Consider the following 26722-nt stretch of genomic DNA (forward strand, 5'->3'; position numbering starts at 1 on the left):
CCAGGTTGCTCAGCTGATCGATGTGAACATCGCTCAGTCCCCGTGCGTACACCAGCTGCTTCAACGAAGCTATGTGCCCCAAAGCCGTCGCTGTCGAAACCGGAGGTGAGGGAGCAACCCCATCGCCGACGTCGTCTTCGTCGTCCTCGTCGTCCTCTTCGTCGTCGGACGCCGCGATGTCCTGCCGCACCTCCCGCACGATAGCTTCGTCGGAGGCGCTCTCCGAGACGATGACATCTTCGTCGGCGTCAACGAAGTCGTCCCACGTCTGCCCTTCCTCTGTCAGACTAGCAGCAACGGCTTGGGTTCACAGGGTCGAGTCGATGCTTTGCGCATCGTCTTGGCTTGCTTCCGCAGGAGATTGCTCCGCAGGAGAAAACGAAATCCCAGCTTTTCGAAAGCAGTTCTTGATGCTGCCAGACCTGACCTCCATCCAGGAGGCCTTCAGCATTTCCACCGCATTCATGAGAGAAATTGTCAGCTGAGGCCCTCGCGCACTTGGTCGGCCGATTGCGATGAGCAGCCTTTCGTTGACGCGGCGGCGGTAGCACACTTTGAAATTTCTGATGATCCCCATGTCGAGGGGTTGGAGCTTGGCAGTGGCGTTTGGAGGAAGGAACATCAAAGTCACAGCATTCAGCTCTGGGTTCACGTGATGAGCTGAGCAATTATCCAGGATCAACAGGATCTTCCGTTTTTGCTTGACCATGGCATTGTCAAGCTCCGTGAGCCATTCGGCAAAGAGTTGCCGAGTCATCCAAGCCTTGGCATTGTCTCGGTACCGTACGGGCAGGGGGTTGGTGAAACAGCGCGGTTTCTTCGCCGTTCCAATCACAAACGGCAAGCGCCTGTCGCTGCCGTCTACATTACAGCACAGGAGCACAGTTATCCGCACCTTGCTGTGCTTCCCACCGACGCATTTGTCGCCCTTTAACGCGTGCGTACGCACAGGCCTCATCTGGTAAAACAACGCAGTCTCGTCCGCGTTGTAGACATCTCGCTCACTGTAGCTGTAGATCTCGTCCAGGTTGTCTCTCTCTATGTCCACGGATGCCCCTTCCCCGACGATGGACTTGTAAACAATCCCGTGGCGCTCCTTGAAGCGATGGAGCCATCCGTTTCCAGGGCTGAACTCTGTGAAATTCAGGAGAAACGCGAAGTCCCTGGCTTTCCCAAGCAGCAGGGGTCCGCTGATGGGGACGTTCATAGTTCTTGCTTCGAGAAACCACTTGAAGAGAGCGTCTTCGACGTCTTTGTACGCGGCGTGCCGCAGCCGTTTTCGAGCACTGCAGTCACCATTCATGCTCATTGCTGCCATGATCTTCTCCTTTTCCTTGGCGATCGTCGAAATGGTGGACTTCAATAAGCCATATTTCTTGCACAGGTCGCCGTTTTTCGCCCCGGCGCTCAGCTCCTGAAGGATTGCAGATTTCGTGCCCATGTCGATCGCCTTGCGTTTCTTCGCAGTTGAAGCAATGTCCGACATAACGATCGATGACTCGGCGAGTGACCGTAGACTGAACGATTGCGCGGAGGTCGAGCCGAAATGCCGAAACTGCCGAAACCAAACGACAAGAGGCAACACGCTTCAGACGGAACGAAAGACAAAAGACCGCAAAATCCCAACACTCAAAATAAAAAAAAAGCGCAAAAAAAAAATAAAAAAAAAGGGCTTTGCACACGGCCCCAACGCTTCGAGCAGAACGCGTGCAAAACGTTGGGCTGGGAGGCCCGGGAGGCCTGATTGTCTTGCTTTCCCCTTTCGTTCCCTCTTCCCTCCCCATCCCCCTCCCCAAGAACCCGACGCTGTCCCGCTGTCGGGGTGTTGCGCTGCCGGTGCTCCTCTGCGTTTTGCGCCTCCTCTCCCCTGCCTTATCTCCGCCGGCAGCCAAGGTCGCGGCGCCGTTTCGTTCGTTCTGTCCGAGAATTGCGCTCAGAAAGGACCGTTAAAAGTGGGCCGTTTTGTGCAGGATTCTTGCGAAAATGTTTGGGGATGAGAAATTGTTCGTATTAACCGAACGTTCGTTTTAAGTGGGGCCGTTATAAGTGGGCTCGACTGTATACATTTTTTTTAACCTTAAGATCGACCACGGCGGACACTAAGTCATTCTAGTTTATTTGCAGCACCCCTTAGCCAAAGTGAAAATAAAACTGTTTCCGGTCCTTCTAACCGACAGTTGGTTGATACGTCAGCAACTTATTGTTTCATCTTGCTACTACATATAGTTAGTCTGCCATGTGACACTGAGCATAATACAAGCATCTGGGGTGTTCTGTGCTGTGTGCTCTGCGGGAAAGTAGATGCAGAAGCAGCTTTCGAGAGTTCGGTGACCATTCCCATCCCCTCAGCATTTCTGCGGGAGTACCGCATGAGCTTCGAGGGGCTCCGTCAATCGTCTGGTTTCAGAAGAGAATACCGCATGCATTTGTGATGTGGCAGAAAACAGGAGCGAAGATGACATATTGTCGTGGATGGAAAAGGGTCGACAAGGGTAATATTATGAATAGAGGTTTAATCGGTGAACTTCTGCCAGAAACCAAAGAAAGAAAGAGCGTCGATAAAACAGCAGCAAGCGGTGAGGTGTCGGCACAACTGCTGACTAGTGCGGGACTGTCTGAGTGTCTGACTCAGCAAGGCTACACTAGCCTCCTTTTTATTGCCTTTGGTATCTTGAACGTTTGACCTCGAATGTTTGAGGTTAACTCACCAAGGCCATGTTGGCCTCCTTTTTTGTTACACTCAGTACCTCGACCTAGAGTGTTCAAGTGTCTGACATTTCGGGCAAGAATAAAAATTATGGTAATCTTCTGGAAGTATGGAGAAGCTTTCTCTCCCTTAATGGGGCAATATTATCTCCTGCATGGTCTGTATCTTAACGCATTTATTCAGAGTGAGCAGGTTGAGTCTATCCAATAATGAGACCCGAGTTTTGCTCAGTTTAAGGGGTCGCTTTAGATAAACCAAGTTTCTTAAATCAGGGTTAAGCAAAGAAAGCCAATATTTATTGTCTTTTTTGTTGCGTGGTCGAGCCAAGACAGAGCAGTTCCACTTGAGAAAGTCGTCAGAAATGGCAGCAAGTATCGTTGCATCTTTCCAAATAAAGGGGAGTACAGTCGCGGACCGACTTTTCGGATGCCAATAATTTCGGACTTGTTTAATATTTCAAACCTAAAAGAGGAACCGTAATTTACCTGATAGAAATAGTGGATATTCATGACCTATGTTTCGGACAGCTTAAAGTCAGAAAGTTATATTTTTCAGACAAAAGCGTTGCAAGCAATCAGCGGGAAGCACCACTGAGAAGCCGCCATTTTAGATTCAATGTTGGCTGCTTGTGTATTGGCTTGGTTTGGCAGAGCTTACTGCTAAGGCCTATCGCTAGGTGACGCTGTGCTATGCTGTTATCATTATCATTGTTACCATTTCGCTTTGTTCATTTGCCATTCTGCTGTCATGGACTTGCGCCCCTCATCTCGTCTCGGTGAATCATGTCTTCGGACTGCGCTGGCTTGAATGTCATGGCCCCATCTGTTCTTCCACTGCTGCAAAGTGTCGCTAAAAAGTGCAGAAAGTACTCGACCGTAACACTAGAAAAGAAGGCAGCGATTCTCAAGCTCATAGAAAGTGGCTGTACGCAAATGGAGGTGTATACCTGAAGCAAGGCACTATTGATGGCTTTTAGAGCGCAGCTCTTAGGTGCTCGTTCCCGTGTTGTGCACATTGTTATCGTTGTCGTCGTAACCAGAGAAAGAGGGGAGGGTACGAAGGAGGAGGAGGGGAGGATATAGAGGAGATGAGATTGGTCTATATTTGTACATATATATATATTTCTCAAATTCTTTAGCGCGGTATATCACAAAATCAGAATACTTCAAGAGTTGTGCTCCAATTTCGCTTTACAAAAATTTGTAAATGTCTTTCATTTTTTTTTTTTTTTACTTCTCTATTATTTAGACATTTTTCCGGTTCCTGTGAAGTCCGAAAAATCAGTCGGCGACTGTATGCTAATAACAGCTGCAAAGATGCTTGCTTCAACAAATGCGATCCTCGTCAGTGCCTTAACTGTCCCTTCTATACTCTGCTTTACCATAACTGTTGTGCGAATATTCAAGTTTTTGAATAGTAATTTTGAAAGATACAATATTTGATAGTTGCTTCGAAATGAACTGCGATATTCATATTTTTTTAGGTGTTGATCGCGGCAGGTTAGCCGCAATGATTGCACTTCTTACCGAGCACCGGTGCACTGCGGGGAAGCAACACCCACGGAGTTCGCTTCTGCGGGTGTTGCTTCTCTGCAGTGCACTGGTGCTTGGGTAAAAGCACACTCAATGGGGCTAACCCACCACAGAGCCGTGCATACAGAGAGGTTCTTCAATGGGAGGCGCAGGCAGAGCCAGGGCGTGCACCTGACGCAGAAAGTGGGCTTGGCATGCTCTCTTGACCAACCAGAAGCCTAAAAGAACCCCCTAGAGGTGGTAGCAAGAAATTGTTTCAATCAAAGGTATATGCTCTTATACAGTTTTAATAAGAGCATAAGAGTGAAGTTTGGTAACCCTTCATGGTTGAAAATACGGTGGACGTGATGTTTCGATCATGATCATGCAGAAATATGTAAGAAACGAATGCGCCGCTCGAACTCTGTTTTGCTCGGACAGAGAGTGACTGCTGGGACGGCAGATTCCCGGCCCTCGGCGCATGGCGTACGGTTTATGTTGATCGTTCTGCTAGTCACACTTTTCCACCATAATTTTGGATGGCCGTGATTGAAACATCACGTGCACCATATTTTCAGTCACCGAGAGTTACTCCGACGCACTTATCAAGTTTGTTTCTCGCGACCACCACCAGAGTATTATTTACGGCTTCTGGTTGGCCCCATTAGAAGTTCTGAAGACGCCCTGGAACACGCCCAGCCTGCTTTCGGCCGTTGGTTGAAAGTGGGCTCGGCGTGTTCAAGGGCGTCTTCAGAAATTACAATGGGGCCAACCAGAAGCCGGAAATAATACCCTGGCGGTGGTCGCGAGAAACAAACTCGATAAGTGCGTCGAAGTCACTCTGTTGATGTCCAATGAATGACTAACGGATAATCCAACGAATGGCCAAATTCTCTACATATACGGCTCTGAACCACCATAATCAACACTTTGAAAGGTATAAATATTGCAACCGCAGACTTAGGTGGAAAGCTGATTTCCGTAGTGGGATGATGCACGTGTGCGTGGTATACTGCATTTACATGATTGTAAGTCGACCCCCCCCCCCCCCCCCCCGCATTGCACATCAACGAAAAAAATAAAAAAAAAATCTTTAGGGGTACATTTTACGGCGAACACGTGAGAATGGCAGAGAATCTCTTTCAAAAGCCCAGCCTCCAGCACGCGATCAATGCCTTCTGGCATGCTTTGGTTGCGCATGCATGCATGAGGCGCGTGAGATGCTTGGGCATTATCGAAACTAGGAAGCTCACGCTGGAGGCAGGACAGCTGAAACTGCTCCTTGTCATTCTCACGCTGTCTGCGACTAGAGACTACAATTCGTATGCACTGGTGATGTCATTCCCGTCTTTATCACTACTACGTTCTCGAGGCACGTAGTCGGCATCGTCCAACGAAATCTCGTGCTTTGCAAATGACAGCCTCAACCGGATCTTCCGCGCTTGCTCGGTGACCGTATTCCACACCACAAGTAGGGACCGATTGCTCACTTCTGTGGCATACATTGCAAGCCTGACCCCTCACTCCAGAAGGCACCTCACCTATTCAGACTTTGGTCCGCGGAAGCCTCGTTTGGCGTCGCAGTTAAGATCCTGCACCAGACTCCACTGGAGCACCACCCGCTCCAATGGGTCGAACTTGCATCCAGTAGTGCAGTTGTTGGTTGCTTCTGGATGTAGAATGGCCATAAATGAGCACTTACAACCTAAACTGTCCGGATCGCACATGCCGATACAAAAAAACATAGTTGGTACTCCAGCATGATCTTGACACTCAATCAAACGACGTGCGACCGTGAATCGTGCGAAAAACTGTGAAAAGAAGCCGCAGGGAGTGAGGCGTGAGGCTGTTCCAGCGGCCATTCCGGAGTGGCTCTTACAAGAAGTGCCGCAACTCCCGGGAGCCACGCGTGCCGTGCACTGTTTACCGTCATACGTTCGAGCTAATTTGCAAATTGCTATCAATAATACTTGTTTGTACAAAAAAAAGAAAAAAAGAAAAGAACTTGTAAACTGAGCGCACTGAATAGTTCAATGCAACAGGTACAGCCGGCTGAACTCGTAACAAATCGAGGCGTTCTTGATATCGCATTTGTTTTGTTTTTTTTGGTGGTGGAATGCTTTAATTCGATTATAAGTCGACCCCCCCCCCCCCCCCCCCAACTTCAGATTTTTAGAAATTGAAAAATAGGTCGACCTACGTTTGTGTAAATACGGTATTTAAAAAGAAACAGAAACTTCATGGCTGTGGATACAGTCGAACCCCGCTTCAACGAACGCCGCTTTAACGAAATTTCCAGTTCAATAAACATTTTTCGGTTCCTTGTCAACGGTCCATAGGAGTCAATGCACAAAAATTCTCCCTATAGCATAGAGAGTTTCTTGTGCCGTGCCGCTTTAACGAAAGTTCACTGAGCAATTCGATGTTCGAGAGATTTTCTATACGAAAAACTAATCTCCGAGCACTTTGGTGCATTTTGGCACATAAAATGCGTCTACTAAAGTTTAAGTCGCGTTTTAAACCACCAGAAACTGCCACTAATAACCAGAATCCCCGGAACTTCAGCGCAAGGGGCGCAACGTTGACCGCGCGTGCAAGCCGCCATTACTCGATGGCGACGGCGATTGAGGCTGGCCTTTCCGGCCTTCCTTCGCTGTTGCACCGATGTTGGTTGCACCCTAGCTCTTGGCTTGATAATCCTCTGCTGCACACTATCCAAAGCCGAAGCTCAGTCATCTTTTTTGTATTGTCAGTTGTCCTTTTGTCAATACAGTACGTGGGCTTTTTGGACATGGCACTGCCAAGCAAAATGCGGAAGTTTTTATCTTTAGAAGATACAGCTCGCATCCTGGCCAAAGTTGCAAGTGGACAGAAGAAAGCTGCCATCGCGGAAAAGTTTGGAATTTCTCCGAGTTCTTTGTCGACGATCCTAGAGTCGAAAGATGCAATCGAAAAGGCTTTTGCATCGGGGACATCGGCCAAACGAAAGAAACTGACACCGTCGGCGCAGGGAAAGCTCGACAAGGCTATGTACACATGGTTTGTACAGATTTTTGTACTTTACCAGTTCGGGTATGACTTCTTTTTTTTTCGTTAATTTCACAACAACAAAATTTTTGCTACAACAAATTTTTTCTTGTGCACCTTCAATTTCTTTGTAGCGGGATTCGACTGTATCTACATTGCAGTAAAATTTTAAAATTAAACTGGCATGCATGAGTAACATATGTTAAGCAGAGATGACCTGTCTTAATCCTAATGATTGAAGGAACGATATTTGTTTATAGCAAGAATTATAATAAATCTCCATGATAGGTATAGCTGGTCATCTCTATGGGCTCAAATTAATGTCAAGTGCATCGTTTATTTGCCATCCCAACGCAGGCATTGGACTTTCGGAGGCTACAGTCAATAACATTCGGCCAAAACCATTATCGCTTTGAATTTGCTTCAAACTCAAAATCCACTATTCGCACACACGTAATACTTGTCAAACGGTAGCGAAGTCTGCTCCTCCTGCAGAAAGCTGTCACACGCTTCGCTTCGCCTTTCCGATTGGCTCGAGAGGGCCTTAGCACTCACCGTTTGCCAAGTTTTTCCGAGACTGGTGGCTAGAAAGTTGGGTGTGTCGAGCGCGCCGGTTTGCCCATGCATCGCCGCGGCTGCTTTGGAAAATCTGCCGTTAGGGGCGCTACCTCCACCCTGTATGCCAGGCGCGCGCGGCAGTGTGGAGGCGGGGAACGGGTTTTAAACCAAAACCAGATGTGCGTGCTTGCTTTTATCCACCTTCTTTCGCTTTCGTAGGTTAGTTCCGATCACTTTTTGCCTTCCTTGTACTTAGTGCACACCAGAAGCCATGAACGCTCAGCCTTCTACCTCTGTGGCAAAGAAGAAACAGCGAGCGAAGCATTGCTTCGTACCAAGGTGCTCGACCGGCTACAGATCAGCGAAAGGCAAGCAGACGTTGTTCGCCGTTCCAAAGGATCCTGTCCTCTTTTCGTAGTGGGGCAAAAATATTCCAAGAGCCGACATATCTCTGCAGCCGCACTCTGCGGTATGCGAAGTCCACTTTGGTGAGCGGAACATCGAGAGACATTTCCCGAAGTCCGCGTCGAAGGAGATGTCGTCAGAATGAAACACACCATTCCGCTCCTCGCATCAGATGCCGTTCCGACGGTGTTCCCCAATTTACCGAAGTACCTGACCAAAAAGACGCCCCAGAAATGCAAAGATTGCTCCAGAGGGGAAAGCCAATTTGCGAAATGCACCCGTAGAAGTAACCCCACCCACGCAAAGTCAACTTCAGTGCCCGATTTTTCACCCGCACCAGCCGAACCAGTCTCCAACCTGCGCAGAGACTGCTGTGACGGAGTCGTCGTTCCGTCGTCCAGGTGGATCAAGCATCCATTCCCCGAGTGCACAGTATTTGCCGATGTGCATCTGGGTCCCAGCAAAAGTGCCTTGCTTACTGACAAGTTGATGTTGATCACAGAAGCATCACTAGCTACTGGGGAGGAAAAGCTCATCTGCACACTTCTCTTGAAAGGGAGCACGCACAAGGAGGTGCAGCTGACAACTGCAACTGAGCTCCAGCAGTTTCTCAACGACACGGACCGTTCAGAACTTTGCATTGGTGCTGGAGTTTCCGAGGAATTTCTTTCCTCTGCAAGTAGGTGACACCGCAACAGTGAGAATACGAGAAGGTGCAGCCATCAGCCGAAAGTGTGCACGGACGGTGGGCACACAGGGTAATTAATTTTACTTTACATCTGAATGCTAACATATCAACAAATTTATATAAAAAAAAAAAAAACAACTAAGAGGCACGATATATTTTCCTAAGCTTGGAAGGAGAAAAATTGGGGAATAGACAAGAAGACAAAGATTAACTTTTTCATTTGATTGTCTACTGCAATCGACAGAAATGTTTGGAGACAATTGCCCCCCCCCCCCCCCCCCCTTTTTTTTTGCGAATGCCACTGGACTAGCGGAGGGTCTAAACAAGACGATCGCAATACTATCCATTCTGCTCGACACTTTAGCCGACGACAGTTATGCAGGCGGCACATATCGTTAGTTAATATTGAGTACTACTTTGATGTTAAGCTATAGGACAAGCAAGCATTGAATGCTGGCAACTGAAATTATGAACATGTTTTTCACTTTTAGGCACTGCCTGCCTGCAATGCAGGTATGCCAGGAAGCTACTCCTTTCAAGGCGATGGAGGGCAATGCACCCCAAAGCAACTGCCCGCCTAAATGTCAGGAACATAAGGAAGCAACTAAAGTGAGGAGAAAAAAAGTTAAAATTCCTGGCAGACGGTGTGAAGGAACTCGAAGAACGAACCGCTACCATCGAACTCTCCGTGCTTGAAGAAAAGGTATTTTGTGGTGTGATAAGCTATGAATTGTAATAAGTTAGACTGATGTTTTGATATATTACAGATCAAGACACTGCCACCAAAACAGCAGTTGAGTTTGAAGCACTGCTTCGAGGCTACAAAAGAAAATCCTCTAAAGGGATGGGCTACAAACAGGAGTGGACGCTCGAGGGCATTCTCATGAGGTATTGTAATAGCAAAGCTAGCAAACTCAATTATTTCTAACCATGAAAATAGTGAGGTCAAAAGTTTAAAATGACAAACTTCACCCAAATTTGTTTGAAGAATAAAAAACAAGACGTCTTATGTTTCCATGCAAATAAAAAAGGGCAGAGGTAAGGAGAACAATACAAGATTTAACAATACAGCCAGATACAAAATTAACACTAAGACAAGGGCTGTTTCAATAACATGCATCTCAAACTTGATAATAAGAAATGTTGAAAGCTGGGCTGCCCAGTTTCAACTTGGGGTTTTGCCCTAACAAACACTCGCTCATCACTGATATAGCCACATTAAGATATGAACACAGTAGCATCATGTTAATGGAGTTTCTGACATTAAATATTGCCTCCTCATTTGCTTAGCTTGCATATTTTATAGTTTCACTTGCTGCTAAGCTTAACACGTCTTTTTTTTATATTTTAGTTTATGTATTTTTCTTGTTACAGGATGAAGAGCCCACGGATATATAGCCACCTTCGACAGAACAACATCCTCGCTCTCCCTGGGCAGACCGTACTAAAAAAGTATCTGAGGCGGTACAAAAGTGGGTTTAAGTTTAATCCAACAACATTTGCTGCACTGAAGGAAAAAGCTGACATGAGCGAACCTCAATGCCATGGGGGTTTGGTGCTGTACGAGATGAAGTTGTCCGAGAATGTCGTTGTCCAGGCATCCCGTAAAGCAGAACGCTCCGTCGACCTGGGTCAGTTCACGTCTGAGGAGCACAAAGGAGTACTTGCAGACCGTGGTATGGTTTTACTCTTCGAGCCTTTCTGTGGAAAATGGACACAAATATTAGGTACGTAACAAAAGGATATCGGCAGAAATCTATACATACTACTGATGTTTCTGAAGTCATAGTAATGTGAAAAAATATTCCCAGGCGTTTTTGCATCACGTGGAAATGTCAAGGCCGCTCTCCTCTCCAAGATTATTATAGACACCGTGGTTCTTGCCGAACTGGCTGAACGGTTCATTGGCTGCATCTGCTGTGATGCAGCTTCATGGAACAGAAGCATGTGGAGGCAATTTGGTATCAAGGTATTTCTAAACCTGCTCTGTGTCAAGGCTAGTGTGCATACGTTGAAATCACCTTTTTTTTGTAATGTACCCATAAAATTTCAGGCATCGCTCAAGAAAACGACCTGCAAGAGCCAACACCCATCTGGCCCAGGGAGGTATCTCCACTTCATCTCCGATTTGCCACACCTTATTAAGTGCCTACGCAACATGTTCTTGAAGACTGGATTTCGCACACCACAAGGCCACGTAAGAACTAGTCTTTCACTAGTGTAAAGTGTTTCAGAAAAGTGTAAAAGTTTCATCACTAAAACTTTCACACTTTTCAGAAATTACCAAATGTTTATTATAGTCGATTACTAATCAGAGAGTTATATTTTAGAAAGATGCCATCTTTTGGCGCTGAATTTCATTCTCTCAACAGGCTGGAAGGGAGCACATCGTTGAAGCCTGGAAGTGCGACTCCAGCTCTCTGAAGCTCAGGGCAATGCCACGCATTACCCACACTCACCTGTTCCCAAACGCATTTGAAAAGATGAAGGTCAACCTGGCCTTCCACCTCTTCAGCGAGGAGGTCGAAAAGGGTCTTCACCTCAACCAGGAGCAGATCCAACAGGCACGTGGGAACCACCAGGGGATCCTCCAGCTGCACAAGCACATGTCAACCTTAATCAGAGTGATGACTTCCCGCTGCCCCTACGATGCTTGGAGGTAATGGTACTATTGTTTTTATCAGCTAGCCATAACCCACACCCCTTATACAGTCCACCTGTGCCTATTTAGGCTGAAAAGATATTTTTTCTTCAACGTTTCATCTAGTGTATACTTCATAGGGGAAAATTTAGATAGAAAACAACTGCGTTCCCTTAGACGGTCTACACCTAATGCATAGCCCAGATATACAAAATGTGCGAACGAAAGCCAGGGGCTATTTGTTGCCTGTTCGTCGGGAGATCACACAGCGTCTCCTCAAGATTAAGCGTGATCCATATTTGCTGGCAGGGGCAGCTAACTTGTGCATTACCCATGACCAGACCGAGTACACCACACCGAAAGAAAGATGTCGTGTTACTGGCCATACACCATTCCATGTAAACGTTTCAGGGCACATTCATTGCTTGTATGTTCATTTCGCACGAGCCTTTTCTGACTGGCCGCAGTGGCGAGCACGCGCTGGCTGGACTGCGATGTTTCTAAACAGTAAAATCGTCTATAGTACCCAGCTGTAAACAGGGTGATCCAGAGAATAGGTGCATAGTCTGCACGAGAGATAGTTTACACAGGATAAAAAAATAAACTTTTCAGCATATATAGTCTGCAGACTGCAGCCCGAAAATTACCATACTTCAGTTTCCCAGAGCACCCTCAGAGCTTCTGAACTTTCTCGGTAGTCCCTACCCTCAGTAAAGCATTTTTTTTTCCTAATTGGAACACTATTTAGCATATCTAAACCACCCATTGATGCATACCTGGGTGCAAAATGTTCCCTGGTGTCTGTATTATTGTTACAAGGTCTCTAAGAGACTGTGCTGCCAGAATGCAGAAAGCGAGAGGGGTCTCCAGGCTGTCAATCAGGAGGGAGTAGGGTGCCTCAATGTCCTTCTGTTTAGGGGGATTCAACCCTTTGTACTACCCGATTCCGACAGCATGCACTCACGGGTAAAATACAAAGAAATCGACGAAAACAAAATGCAAAATTTCGCGGTAGTGCAGTCAGCGCCATGAACGCGTGCAGGGACATGCTCTTTCACACGCTTCTGGAAAGAAATAAAAATAAAAGTGTGGCACAAAATGACCAGATGTCTCCACCCTAAGCAAAGCACACATGAAGGCACCCTAGGAGGGAGGGGTGTTTCTTGGGATTTAAAAATTAAGAACCTGTACTAAAGCATTTTATTTTGCTTGTGACATGAGCCCAAGATGCTAATTTCTGTCCAGGCCCGGATCCGAACAGGCAAAGCATATTGACGACTTCCTTGCCTACCTGGACGAGTGGGAACGTGGAGCAAAAGACGGAGGCTTTGTGAGCCAAAGCACGGCTGAAGGCCTCCGGGTGACTCTCCAGAGCACCAAGAGCCTCCTTCGGTACCTGGTGATTCTTGGGTATCGCTACATGATGACAGGAAGACTCAGCCAAGACTGCATTGAAAGGTTCTTCGGAATAATCCGTCAGAGCCTAGGGCCAAACGACCATCCTACCCTAGCGCACTTCCTGATTTTATACAACTGCCTAAGTTTTTACAACCTGGCAAAGTCACCGGCTGGAGGGAGCATCTCTGAGGGAGTGCTGAATTCCTCGCTATCTGCAGAGGATGCCGGAAAGACGGCAAGGGACCAACTCGGCGCTTTGCTCGAAGCTGGCAAGCTGGACGAGGTGGAAGAAGTCCTCATAGAGGACGACCATGCCAGCTGTTTTGAGGAGACCAGCGACTCTCGGCTGGTTACGCAGCTCGCAAGTGCATCACCAAGAAAGGGGGATGTGGAGACTGCAAGGCCGCCTGTCTCAGAGAGTCCACACCGAGAGCTGCAGACCACGCTGCCTCATACGTGCGCTCGTTTGACAGGGGTGGACTCCTCTATGCAACAGACGGGCTCTTTGGGCTCATCAGCCACCTCAAAAACGTGTTCACAAGGTGCTTTAGCAAGCGCAAACTGCATGCAAATAACATTGTTAATATTTTTAGCTGTGTTGGGGGCAACGTTCCTGGTGTTGGGTGTGATGAGCACAAAATGGAGTTGACAAACAGCATCACACGTTTCTACCTTATCACACGCCTGCACTTCTGTGTGAAGCAAACAAACAAGCTGCGAAATGAGCGTAAGCAAAAACAGCAGCTCTCAAAGAGGGGCAGGTTGCTCTAAAATGTTTGCATCTAGGTGCATTATTTTTCTGACTACAGTTCACCACAGCCCATTTCAGCTATCTTTTTTGTCCCTGGAGCTGACCTTTGTTATGACCTTCGGGGTTACAGTCATTATTTTACGGGGTTTCAATTCATCACCTTAATTTGCATGTGGTACAAGTGCAAAAAGAACGGTAGAGACTGGAAAAGTAACAATGTTTGCAAGTGATTGAGAAATGCAATATGCAAGTGCAATGATTTTATACTTCAAACTTTATATGAAAAAGATAAGCGTTACTTTTGACCGAACATTGGTATGCTATGTATTAGTTTTGACTTGTAAATATGTTCACTCTTTTTCTATCAATTTCATACTTCGTCACTAAGTTTGCACTTGGAATAAAAATGTGCGCAGTACCGCGAACCTGTTCTTCGCTCTAAGCCATGGCAAATTTTCGCGTTGCTTTCAGCCGTCCAAGTCCGCGCTTTAACCGCAGAGAAATCGCACCACGATTGACCAATTCCTTTCATATATATTTTCATGTTGAAGTACACATGCGGTTCAGCGTTGATCCATTTGAGAGACGATACTGATGCACTTTACTCGGGACAGCGGCTTGAAACGCGAAATTTCGTCACGGCTCCCTATAACCTCTAAGACGTTTAGCATGTCTAGAAAATGTAGCACACGACAGCAACTAAAATATACTCCAAGCTTTTTACAATACCTTGTCATCGTCATCTCGGGGACTTCTTCCTCGGACAAATACGCCAACGCCGTGGTGAGGCAAGAAAGGCTTAAAATCCGCATTTTCCCGCTGTGACGTTCCGAAATGAGGTCGACTGTTGGGATCTAGGTACATTAAACTAATAATACGCCAGAATTATTAGTTCCGTAACGACAGACAACCGAAAACTTAGAGAAAAACAATCCCCACACAGCCTACGTCGACGCTCGTCGCAGCCATTTGCAGCAATCGGCTAGCATATAGGGCTACTGAAGCACCTCCTGGCGACAGATTTCCGTTTCGGTGCCGCGCGCCCGCCGCCGCTCGACACACCCAACTCTCTAGCCACCATACCGAGACAAAGTATAGAGTACTCTGTGAATTGGCATGGATTCCCGTAAACTTGGCTGTGGGTTCCTTGGTGTTTTTGAGGGTGTTTTTGAGCCACTGTTTGTAAACTGCCGAATTGAGGCTGGTTCACACACCTGCAACTGCTTATGACCTAATGCCTTACAACCTCTTGTGATCTCCTACGACAAGAGAACACACTGGCACAATCTATCGGGTAGCTGTAGAACACTTACGACTTACATATACCGTATTAACTCGCATAATGAACACACTTGCGTAATGAACGCACCTCCAATTTTCGGCTCCACGAGTCTTGAACTGCGTCCAACTCGGCCAGCCACCGAGCCCACCGAACCAATTTCTTTTGCCGCCAAGGGGCCGGGCCAAGAAAAGCCATATGTAGCAGTGCACGCGTGTGAATGACTGCAAGCGCATAGTTCTGGAAGCGATCAACTGCAAAACAGAGCGGCGCGCACACCTAACAAAGCTGTGGTCAAGGAATTTCGCAGCTCCGGACACGTTTTGCCCGTCGGATGTGCCGCCATCAACAAACGTGCCATCGTCCGTGGTCCGCTTTCGAATGGTGAAATCGTGCAAGCGGTTAGGTCTAAGAATGGCCACTTTGCTCTCTTTGCTGAGCTAACTTTGTATGGCGCTTTTCCTTCGTCCAGAGGCACGCCGAAAGTGCCCCGAAAAAGGTTTGCAATTTGTGGAGCACGTTTACTGCGGCACACCCTCAACCGGCCGTGGGTGTGCCTCCGTCAGCGGAGACGTGCCACAGTACCCTGTTGTGTCATATAGACCAGTGTCTGCTCTGTACCATGGGCGCCGCCATGTTTGTTCATGCTGATGCCATGGCACAGTGGGGGGCTGCTCTTTTTTGGAGCGCTCCATTTTTTAGAAACCTTCGCACATATCGAAGAACATCGAAAATGCATGGTCACGAAGCTCCAAGAACAACACCAATGCCTAGAGTGCTGTAAAAATAAAAAAGATCTTGTTTTATGCACAGCCCCTCTCTTCACAAGAGCCTGCATTTGGGAATATTATTTCCCATTTTTGTCACAGGAGGCCAGGATTTCAGACAGCTAAGGCAGCTAAAACAACATTTGTGCAAAGTGCGTAAATGCAAAAATTTTACCCTGCGTAATGATTGCACCCTCCAAATACTATGTGTCAATTTTTCGGGAAAATAGCGCATTCATTATGTGGGTAAATACAGCGTTTTATTCCTTTTTATTGGCTCAAAAAACTTTTAACGATGTTATGAATGACCATTTCTCATAGGTGGTACATACATTTGATCTCGTAAATACGACAAAGCCTTCGCTCCAGTAAAATCTGGTTCCAGAGCCACCTTGTACAAGGCGCCAGCCAGCCAAAACTTGGTTGCATGCGGACGCAAGCGTGTGAATCAGCCTTTGCGTGGCACCACGATTCCGGCTGCAAAGATTCCGCGGCACGGGCCTCCCGTCCATGGCGTCTCTGGGCCGCCCAGTGCGGGCGTGATTTTGAAGGCGCGTCATTCCCCCAGGTGGCGGGAGCGCAGCCGGGGCCGCTTTCCTGGATCGACTACGGACGGGCGGACGTGTGGGCAGTGGGGGCGCTCTGCTACCCACTGTGGGGGCTGCCCCTCCCCTTTGGGGGAGGGGTCCTGGATAGCCGCAGCTACCGGGAGCAGGACCTGCCACCCCTGCCCAAAGACGTGCCGCCGGCCGTCAGGGCGCTCGTCAGGGACATGCTGCATAGGGACCCCCAGCAGGTGAGGCCCACCTCATCGTGCGGAGGCTTACGGCTTCAAATCTAGACGATTTTCATTTTTGACAGCGCTGGGGTCAAATTTAGCAGTTTTTAAACTTGACGCCGATACTTTTAAAGACAAGATGTTGTTAGAACCTAACCGATTTGCCGCCAGACTGGGTGTGTTTGTACCATTTGAGCATGGGGCCCCTCTGCTGCTAAGCTGTTATCACTACTTTGTGTCGCAAAAATGTGGCATTTTCTTCGTGCGATGTGCGCTTCTCTGAGGGATTATAGTGTGAATACTTCTTTTACTGCCCTCCACCTTCGAAACTGAGCAGTCTATTCTAGGCCAGCTCATCTGCATCCAGTTGTATTTTTCAGCTGTTGCTGTTCTCAACCGGAACTGTCTGGTGTTCTCATAAGCATTAAAGCAGGTAGTGAATGCTCAGTTATACTTGTCCCAACTAGTCGGGCATTTCTGAAAAATATGGCAAAAATGTTCCAAAAAACGGGAGAATTCGCGATTAAAATGAGTCACGACATCTCAAGCAGAGTTAACGTCACGGACGAATGGGATGTCCCAGACGAAGGTAATTGTCTTCTCACTGGGAACGAGGCATTCTTTCAGAAAAACGGATATAATGCCCTTTATTCCCATACAGAAATAAAATATTTGCCCTTGCAGGTCACCCCCCTTGCCCCCTCCCCCCCTCTCTCCCCTTAAAGGCCGACGACCAGACTCGAGATTCTGCAAGGCAGAAGATCCTCCTCGCCATAAGAGAGGAGGAAAAGGCAATGGTGGGCAGGTAGAAAGAGGAAGGGGAGGAAACAAGGGAAAAGTGGAAAGCGCGAACTGGTCGTCGGCCTTTAAATTGGCCACTGTTGAGAACCCACGATACAGTGGAAAGGCAAACAGAGTTGCCCTTCAAGTTGGTCACCAGCTTCTGACACTCCCCTTTCATGTGCAGCGTCCCAGCGCAGCCTTTGCGGCTACGGTGTGCCAGCTCCTGCTGTGGGGTCCTCCCAGGCTGCTGCTGCCAGGTAACAGAAGAAGTGCCCGTCTGCTGGTGCGCTGGCTATGCAACTCTCTGGGCCGCCTGGTGCGTGGCAAGGCCAACCCACTGGTGGGAAGCCTGCTGGCCAGGGCCAGTCTGGCAACCCTCCGGGAAGCCCTCCAGTACCTGCACCAGGCTGCCGCAGAGTACGGCGGCAAAGCGCTCTGCTAACCAACGACTCGTTATACGCCGGACCGACGGACGGGGGCGAGCACTGACGTTGTAGGGTTGCCCTTTTCAGAGATGCTTCGGGGGATGGAGGTGAAGCCACCATGTTGACGTCATAACTCGAATATATAAATAGAGAGTTAGTGGAAAAAAAAAACGAGCCTGTTTCTATTTGACAATGTGCTTTAGACAACGTTACTAGAATAGAGCCATAGAGCCTGCTTTGAAAAAGGTGGCTCACCTCCATACTCGAAAACCGAACTAAAGGCGATCGCAACGCGGCCATTTCTCCCGCAGCGGCCACTCGGGGGAACTGCATGGCTGCACGCATAGGCGTAGACTACGGGGGCGCATCAGGCCATGATCCTTACCGAGACGCTGTTTACATGGCATGTAACGAGCTTCTAGTAGTTGACCTGATATTCTTCAGCCGCAGGCTTTATTTTCATGTATTAAAGAGAAAAGACCCATGGCCGAGTGGATTGTTGCTTCAGAAGCACAGGGGCCTGGGTTCTAACACCACAACTTCGTAGCTGGCACAAGCATTTTGTTTTTCAAATTTGTGCTCGCCGGTGCATTTGCTGTGGTACCGGCAATGAACACACAGCTACGCTTGTACGGTGATTGACATTGACACACAGCGATGGACACGTGGCGATACACATACGCTGTAAAATGTAGCCCCTAAAGTAGACTACTGATAATTGCCAATGTCAAAAAAATTGCGCGAAAAAACAACCCCCCCCCCCCCCCCCTCCCCCCGGGAAATACGAAAGTCTGCGCTGCTGGCTGCACATACTGGTTCGGGTCAAGTTGCGCAAAGGCCGGTGGCGTCATCTCACAGTGCCATTTTGCAGCAGCTATATAAATCAACTTTTATGTTTTGACTCGTCACTAAAGGGGGGCGCTGTTATCATATTTAGTTTGATCTCTGTGGACACAAGCGGTCCAGGTTCCAAGGGTGAGTTTCCCAACTGAACGTTTTAATAACATTGGCCTTAGAGTAGCGACCTTCACCGTACTCCTCTGAGGGCTTCGGCCGACCAGGAGCCCTAAACTCGTCAGACACAAAGTTGGAGCCGAAAGTTCGCGGAGCGCGCTGATTGGACGTCCGCGACAAAAACGCGAAGTCATCGTCGTGGTTGTCCAATCGGTGCGCTCCGTCAACTTCGGCCCGAACTTTGTGTTTGACGAGTTTAGGGCCCCTGAAGAGATTGAACTTCGCCATCCCCGAATTTAAGAGATAATGTAGAAAATAGGCAGATTTTACCACAACAGAAATATGAAAGCCTTCTGCAAACGTCACGGTGATTGGTCTTTGAAGACCATTACTTTCTTTCGAACACACTGTCCAGGCGAGCTGCCTTCAAGCTACCATTAGCACGTCTGAGTCGGAAAAGCTACAGATTTTACCAACTTCGAAAACCTTTTGCTGCCATTTCCAAGAATTCATTCAAGAGGCAAAAGGAGAGGGGCTAGCGTTATTTTGAACAATCTCAATGTTCTTAGCTGCCACTCCGATCTCCCCTGCGTTTGGACATAGAAAAAATGTTTGGCTTAGACAAAAGTGGTCAAGCCTACACCCTATTGCCACACTGTATGGCAAAGAGCGATTGAATTTGATTCCCAGGATTTATAAGTAGAGTTTGTCTCTGTATGGTGTCTGAACTGACCAAGTCTTGCTTGCCCTCAACCTTATCGGATACATCACATGCAGTGCAACGAAAATGGTAAGGCTTTTTATATTGCCCTTAACTTATATAGTACTTGTTTTTCTGGTTATATGTTAAAACTACCGAGTCGGGCTTAAATGGTACTCGGACATAATTTGTTTAAATATTCGAACTTATTTCGTAGGCCTTATTGTTCCACGCATTCTGGTGTACAAGCTTTTTGGCAAATGTTTTGTCACATCCCAGGCGAAAATTTTCAACTGGGACCAATTGGTCCCAGTTGCAACTGGTTTATGGAACAATTCCCAGTTGCAACTGGTCCCAGTTGGAGTCGTCCAACTGGTCCCAGTTGGAGTTGGTCCCAGCTGGAATTGGTCCCAGTTACAACTGGTCCCAGTTACGGCTGGTACCAACTCCAGCAACAATGAAACACTGCACAAAATGGAAGGTTGACAAGACTTTATTGTCAAAAACTTGAAGAATGAAACTAAACAATAGGTTCGGTGACATACACGCTCCGAGTTTTGCCACTTGCTTGCGACGGTTAGATCGCTTTTTCAGAGGTGGTATCCATGACATGAAGGAAGATCGGCCGCTGGCGTCTGTTAGTGAAGACGTCCTCAGCTTCTCTTCCCATCGCGTGAAGAAAGGTTCTCACCCGTGATCCCGCGTTGTGCCGGTGAAGTCCTGATAAGATGCGGTAGCGCTCCCACCTTGCAATCTCTGTCACAACACTCGAACATTTTCGAGGTAGACCTCCCGCCATTTTCACCATTGTGCTCCCCGCGGCGTTTTCTCTTCCGTCCGGTCTTTCCTGGCTGCCCTCCGATCGCTGAACTGCATCTTTCCATCCTCGCAGTTCACCGCCGCCACCATGGTGTGTGTACAGTTAGGTCCAAAGAAGCGCAGCTGTAGTTTTGACATTTTTATAACGACGCCAACTTCGGCGATGGCGACCCTCCGGGACCACAGCTATACTATTACTTGTAAATTGCCAATGTCCCGCCTATCCATCCATTTTTAAACTTGCTCCAACAAATTGACTGGTGAAATTTTCACCTATCAATAAATGTCTTCAACAACAACAACAACCCTCCTCTACCGCGTCCCACCGACTCCGGATGGATGGATGGATGGATGGATGGATGAATACGGCTGAGCCCTTTGGATCGGGCGGTAGCTTACGCCACCTAGCCATTCATTCGGATGGATGGATGGATGAATACGGCTGAGCCCTTTGGATCGGGCGGTAGCTTACGCCACCTAGCCATTTTGTTTTACCATTTAAGCTTAGAATATTTAAATGTGAAATCTATATTCACTTCGCAGTGCAAAGAAAGTGAGGCTATGAAACCCCCTTGCCATCAGTGAATAAGAAAATACCTAGTTTTCTCTCGATTTCTGCCACCATTCACTTAATCTTTGCTTGGTAATCTCTACAGTCTTGAAATCCACTCTCCCTTCGCTGTCTCTAAAACCCAATGGGCGCGTTAAGTTAGTGAGCTCCAGACTCCGGACATCTGCGCTCGAGCGCGCGGGTTCGGAGCGTAGCTTAACGGCGCACTTTGGTACCGAGGCGCCATCTGACGCCTGCTTTTTTAACGTTTCCGGTTCCGGCTTTCCGGCGCGCGCTTGAACATGGCTCCCGTCCCGTCGAAACATCGAAAAAGTGTTTGGTCGACGACGACTTCGATGAAATAAGTGCGCGGAGACGGCGGCAATAGCGAGAGCTTGTATTTATGCTGCACGCTGTTGGTGCGGCGATTAAAGGTACGCCGAACGCCTTCTGAATTACCAAAAGCCTTAAAGAATGACATGAAGAACTTCGACAAGCACTTGAAGGATGTATGCATACCTTTCTACACCAGCACCATGCTTTTTTTTATTTTCCACGATGACGGAACGACTACACGAGCTGCCAAGCGATCGCCGTCGCCACGCATCCAAGCAGGCGCGACTTGCGCGTCCGACGGAGTCCCTAAAGACTTCGGCGCAAGTACGAACGACGCCGAGAGCTCCGAGCACTGCATCGTAGCGCAGAACGAGCAGCTCCTACCCACGACCGGCCTACCTCGGTGCCGTTCCTGGCTAGGCCGGAGCCTCTCGGCCGCGGGGTTCGGTTGGTGCGGTCGCGGTCGGCGAAGTTTGGCGAGGCCACGGCGAGGCGAGCGCGGTGGCATCATCGGAGCGTTCGGAAGCGAACTCGCTCGCCACGGATTGCGCACACCCGACGCCTCTGGTCCAGAGTGGCCCGGCGGCCCGGTCCGGAGTGTCCGGAGCCCAAAACGCGAGGGTTTTGATGATTCTTCCGTCTCGTGCGAGACCACCGTACCACCGTGTGAAACCGGTGAAACCACGACTAGAGCACTATATAGCTCCTACGGAGCAGAGTAGCGCAATCCTTTGAACCCCGTGTTTCGCCGACAACATGGCCGACAGAGCAGCTAGGCGCGAGTCACGTGGTACTCAGGGTTCCAAGAGGCGGCCCGCCCTATGGGAGAATACATGGAGATCGACATAACACGGCTGATTAAAAAAATAACGGCGAGTTCACACTTTTCAAAACTAGCCTGTCGTGAAGTTAGTAAGGCGCTAAACACTTTATAAAATTTTTAATAATATCGGATGCGTGTGCAAATTTTGAGAAGGCAATTTTCAGGGCAATGGCGTTTGAAGCAGACGATTTTTGCTCGCAGCGGAGATGGGCTTTTCGGGTTGGCCGGAGCGGGTCACGTGAATGGTGTGACGTCGCCGTGTCGTCTGCTGCATGATGCCGCTCAGGCAATTTTTTTAAAAAAGTTACGTCCTTGCATGGCACAAAACTTATCGCAAATTATTCTAAAATGTTTCATTATTATGTCAAAAATGATTGCCATTCCGTACATCCCCACAAAACTGAAGAAACAACGATTTTCTCACGTTCTCCATGCATTTCTGACCGCAGTTGGAACCTCCGGGCGTTCGCCGCTAGTCGCCGAGAGACGGCGTTCTAGATTGCGCTACTCTGCTCCGAAGGAGCTATATAGTGCTCTAACCACGACCACCGTGCAAAATCACCGCGAGTAACCGCGAGACTGGCCGCGAGAGCGGAAACGCCGTCATCTCACCGGAAACCGACCTGTTCGCGCTCCCGCCAGTGTTGCCAGATGAAGAAAAAAAAAGTCAGCAGAATGATCCCCAAAAAGTCAGTAGATTTGCACAAAAATCAGTAGATTCTACGAAATATGTGTTTTGCCATGTTTTGCTATTTCCATTAATACACATTTCGAAGAAATAGTGTAGAGTAACATAGAACGTAGTAATAAACACAAATAAAAATGAAAAAAACAAAACAAGACCGGTTCTGGAGTAATTGTTTGTGAAGGACAAATTAAAAGGGGACCATAAATGTTTCGTTTTTTTATTAATCATTATTGACTATTTCGAGGATTATTCTTTGAAATCGAGACTGAGCTTCTTTTGGCATCAACAGATGAGGGCGACAGTGCGACATCCACCTGTCGCTATTATTGAAACGATTGAAACGAAACCAAAACAAGACGTTCCGTCAAGTGCGCGCGTACATGTCCAATGGAAGTCCGCTGCAAGCTGCCATCTTTCCTTACTGGGCTGTGGAAGGTTTTTGAAGCAACGCTGTTGGCGCGGAGCACTGTTGAGGCTACGCGTCGTCTGCTACGGGCTTGTTTCTTTTTCGCCTGACACAAAGTTTGCGTTCAAACGTGGAGAACTTCATTCGTTAGCTTTTTAAGCCACCGAGGAATAAGATTGTATAATTGTCTTGCCACAACCTGCCAAATAGAAGTAAATAAGTGAAATTTGAAAGTCTGTCCCATGCATTCCGCCGGGCGAATGAATGAAAAGGGCGGCCCTCTCCGCTCAACTCGGAGGAGCCGAGAGTTCAGGCGCATGCGCTCACGCCTCTCGCTCTGCGCCGCGGGCTGATTGGCTCACTCGGGAGAGGGACGTTACGGCGAGATCATAGACTGGCCAAACTCTCTCCATATATGGCTCTGGCCCGGATGTCACCGTCGAATCTGCCGAATCTGCCGAACCTACTCTGGGTAAATAGATAGATGAATATACGGCTACGTCACTCGAATAGGACGGGCTTCTGGGCCATGTAGCCAGTGCTTCGTTTTTAATTCTGGGACAATGTGAGTTTCCTTTGATGACCGACACTGGGAACTGAAGGGGCCAAATAATAAATTTTTAATATGTTTACTAAAAAAAAGTCAGTAGATTTTCTTGTTTTTCAGTGAATCAGTAGACCCGGAACGAAATCAGTAGATCTACTGATAAATCAGTAGACCTGGCAACACTGGCTCCCGCGCACCATCTCCGACGACGGAGCTCGCGGAGCGCGCTCCGCCACCGTGCACCGGAAGTGAGACGATGTCGTTTAGTTTAGCTCGAGTGCACTCCGACCGCTGGAGCGCGCTCGAGCGCGTTAACTTAACGCGCCCAATGACTTTATTAAATCTATGTTGGCGTCAGCATAGGCAGCGCCATCTGTCGACAACGCGTACCACTAATCCGCACCCGCGTGCCACGGCGGCCCGCTAGCTCTGATTGGCCAAAAGATAAATTTATTTATTAAAATAAAAACAAAAAAAAAATGCTGTAGGTATTTAAATAAATGTTTTAATATATTTTAGTAATGCACTAAATGTTCATTTAAGTGAACACATTTTGTCACTAATTATATTTTCCAATTAAAAATATTTAGTTAATTAAAATTTTTATATTATTTTTATAAATATATAAATGTACCCCACTAATTAAAAATTTCCCTATTTGTATGAGTCTAAAAATGTTAGTGTTTTTAGCTTTCTTCATTAGCAAAGGTCAATGCACCCCCAACTTGTCAAAATTGTTGCCCCGTGTGAACTGGGAAAGGCATTTGAAGTCCGACTGGGAATCGCTCCAACCAGTTACCTTCCTAACTGGTCCCAGTTCACTCCATTCCCAACTGGGAGTCAAATCAGTTGACTCTTAACTGGGAATGGTTCAAACCAGTTGACCCCTCAGCTGGTCCCAGTTGGATCGACTCCTATTGGTCCCAGTTGATTCCCAGTTGGGACCAGTTAGTCCCAGTTGGGACCAGTTAGTCCCAGTTGGGACCAGTTAGTCCCAGTTGAAACCAGTTGAGGTGCCAACTGGTCCCAGTTAGAAATTTTCGCCTGGGATAATACACCTTTTTCACAAGGGCACAACCATCTCTAATGTTGTCACTTCTGGTATGCGTTAAAACATTGTTTTGATCTCCACGCCACTGGAAGGTTCACGTAAAATGCGTGTTGTCACACATTCTTGTTTTACCTAACCTTATTTTTTTGCACATTCCAAGTTCAAATGTTTATTTTTTCGTCCCGGATTTATTAGGATCCGAAAGAGATGTCCAATTGAACATCACGCCGGTGATTAGAGGATCTGTCGCACATGAGTAGGGTTCCGTCTTTTTGGCAAGTACTGAAAAAAAAACGGAAAATGAACCTCAAAACTAATTTTATATAAAACAAACAAAAAAAAACGAATTGCAGTTGGACGTTTTTATGCAAGATCGAACAACCATGTCCGATAACCATTCTCAATCTAAAATGGACCGTAAAAATCGACGCCCGCACGTAGCAATGTAAACTTTTCGTCAAAAGTGTATTTCACAGGTCGGTTTTTTCTTGTAAAATTACGAAGCGTAGCTCTCTTTCTGTCATAGAGATCATACATACTAACTCTAGAGGAAAAGGTCCGCCATTTTCCCATACATTCTGGCTGCCGCAAGCGGCGGATCATGCAGGCAGACCTTCTGGGTCCCAAACACGGTTACATCATCAGAGCAGTTTCGTGAACTTCAACAATTCACGAACTTACCGGTGGAAAGATATTCGCGTTCCTTTCGAAGCTTTCTTTTTGAAAAGCGCGCAGATGTACGGCCTCGCGTTAACGCTAAACTAAACCATATACCCGGCTTCGCCAGTGGGGCGCGGCTGGGCGCGGTTGAGGAATACGAAACTGCGCAACCACCAGATTTCCGAGATTTCGACAGAAGGGAAGATAATGCAGCGTAATGACTTTATTGCTTTTTATAAGCGTTAGAATAGCTCATAATTTAGTTTACAACGTTAAATTATCACTGTTTATATTGCTAAGAGTTTTCACTCTTCGCGTTACCATGGCAACGTTGCTTTCTTTCTCTCGTGTTCTGTCGCTCTCTTTTGCGTTCGTTCACTCGGGACCCAGGATGTCGGCGCACGGGATTTGCCACTCCTCCTCACCCACCTTTACCCCCCTGCTTTCTGTGAAAAACAAGGCCAAGAAACTTGCCAGGGTCTACGGCGGGCAGCGACGCAGACGACGGGGTACAGTAGCGGAGTGTGTGTGGCGTTCGTATTAATAGATGCCGCTACTTCGTTATCGCGACGGCTTGCGACCACCGTGGTTTATTAAAATGAACCTAATTTTTTTTTTTTAATATACTCTGTTAAAAAATAAATGCAAACAAAAGCAAATTTTTTTTTTTTTTTTTTTTTTTTTTTAAATGCGGCGGCGCTTTTGCTGCCAACAGATTTCGTCTACGTGTCGTCTGGTTTCTTTCGCTGGTCGGCTGCACCATAGAGTTATAATGTACGCTAGAGGTTCAACTATGTGCAACCAGCCTACTTTTGCGGTGCCCCCCATGCATTCCTATGTGAAAACGCGCGTGCATTTTGTCTCTTCGACGGAAAGTAACAGAACACTGGTTATTTGGGTCGTACCGAATAGTATATACCTTGATTAACAATGTAAAGGTGTAATTACTTTAGTTTGCGCATTTTTCTTAATCAGTGAACGATGTTTAACTTCGCTACATTTCAGTCCCAAACGTGTGTTCCGCTGCAGGTGTGTAAAAACAAGCGACGATTCAAAGCAAAATTACAATCGAAAGGAATATAGAGTGCGTTCAAGGCTCGGCAGCATTCCGGTGACGCTTATCTAGGGTGGTTCAAGTCACCAGGCTCGATCTAAAATGGACCGTAAAAATCGACGCCTGCACGTAGCAATCTAATAGCGAGTTCGTTTCACACGCACTGGCACCGTTCGAGTTCTCTCCCAGAATGCATTGCACTCTCAGAGTGTTGCACGGAAAACTGGACTCAAACGAACTCGCCAAATGCACCGAGTGCAGAAGACTGATGTTGCCGCCATCTATGTTGTAGAAAACGTAACGAGTTCAAACCGAAACTAGCGCCTTTCTGTTCGGAGTGATGCGTGGGAATGCGAGAATGCAGTCGGCTACCAACGTTTATCTACAAACGTTGGTCGCTGCAACCTGTAGTTTAT

The 26722-nt window shown here is 47.5% G+C and overlaps 1 protein-coding gene across 1 annotated transcript in view; it reads left to right on the forward strand.

Moving 5' to 3' along the window:
- LOC8026937 (serine/threonine-protein kinase Pink1, mitochondrial) overlaps positions 1-18204 on the forward strand; it is a 29522-nt gene extending 11318 nt beyond the window's left edge. Inside the window, exons 6-7 of the mRNA XM_040209748.2 lie at positions 16301-16528; positions 17478-18204. Coding sequence (XP_040065682.1) covers positions 16301-16528; positions 17478-17735 — 486 coding nt within the window. The 3' untranslated portion in view covers positions 17736-18204. The remainder of the gene's footprint in view (positions 1-16300; positions 16529-17477) is intronic.
- Positions 18205-26722: the final 8518 nt, after the last annotated feature.

The sequence above is a fragment of the Ixodes scapularis genome, unplaced genomic scaffold (genome assembly GCF_016920785.2).
Source record: "Ixodes scapularis isolate PalLabHiFi unplaced genomic scaffold, ASM1692078v2 ptg006502l_1__unscaffolded, whole genome shotgun sequence".
Classification (NCBI taxonomy): domain Eukaryota; kingdom Metazoa; phylum Arthropoda; class Arachnida; order Ixodida; family Ixodidae; genus Ixodes; species Ixodes scapularis.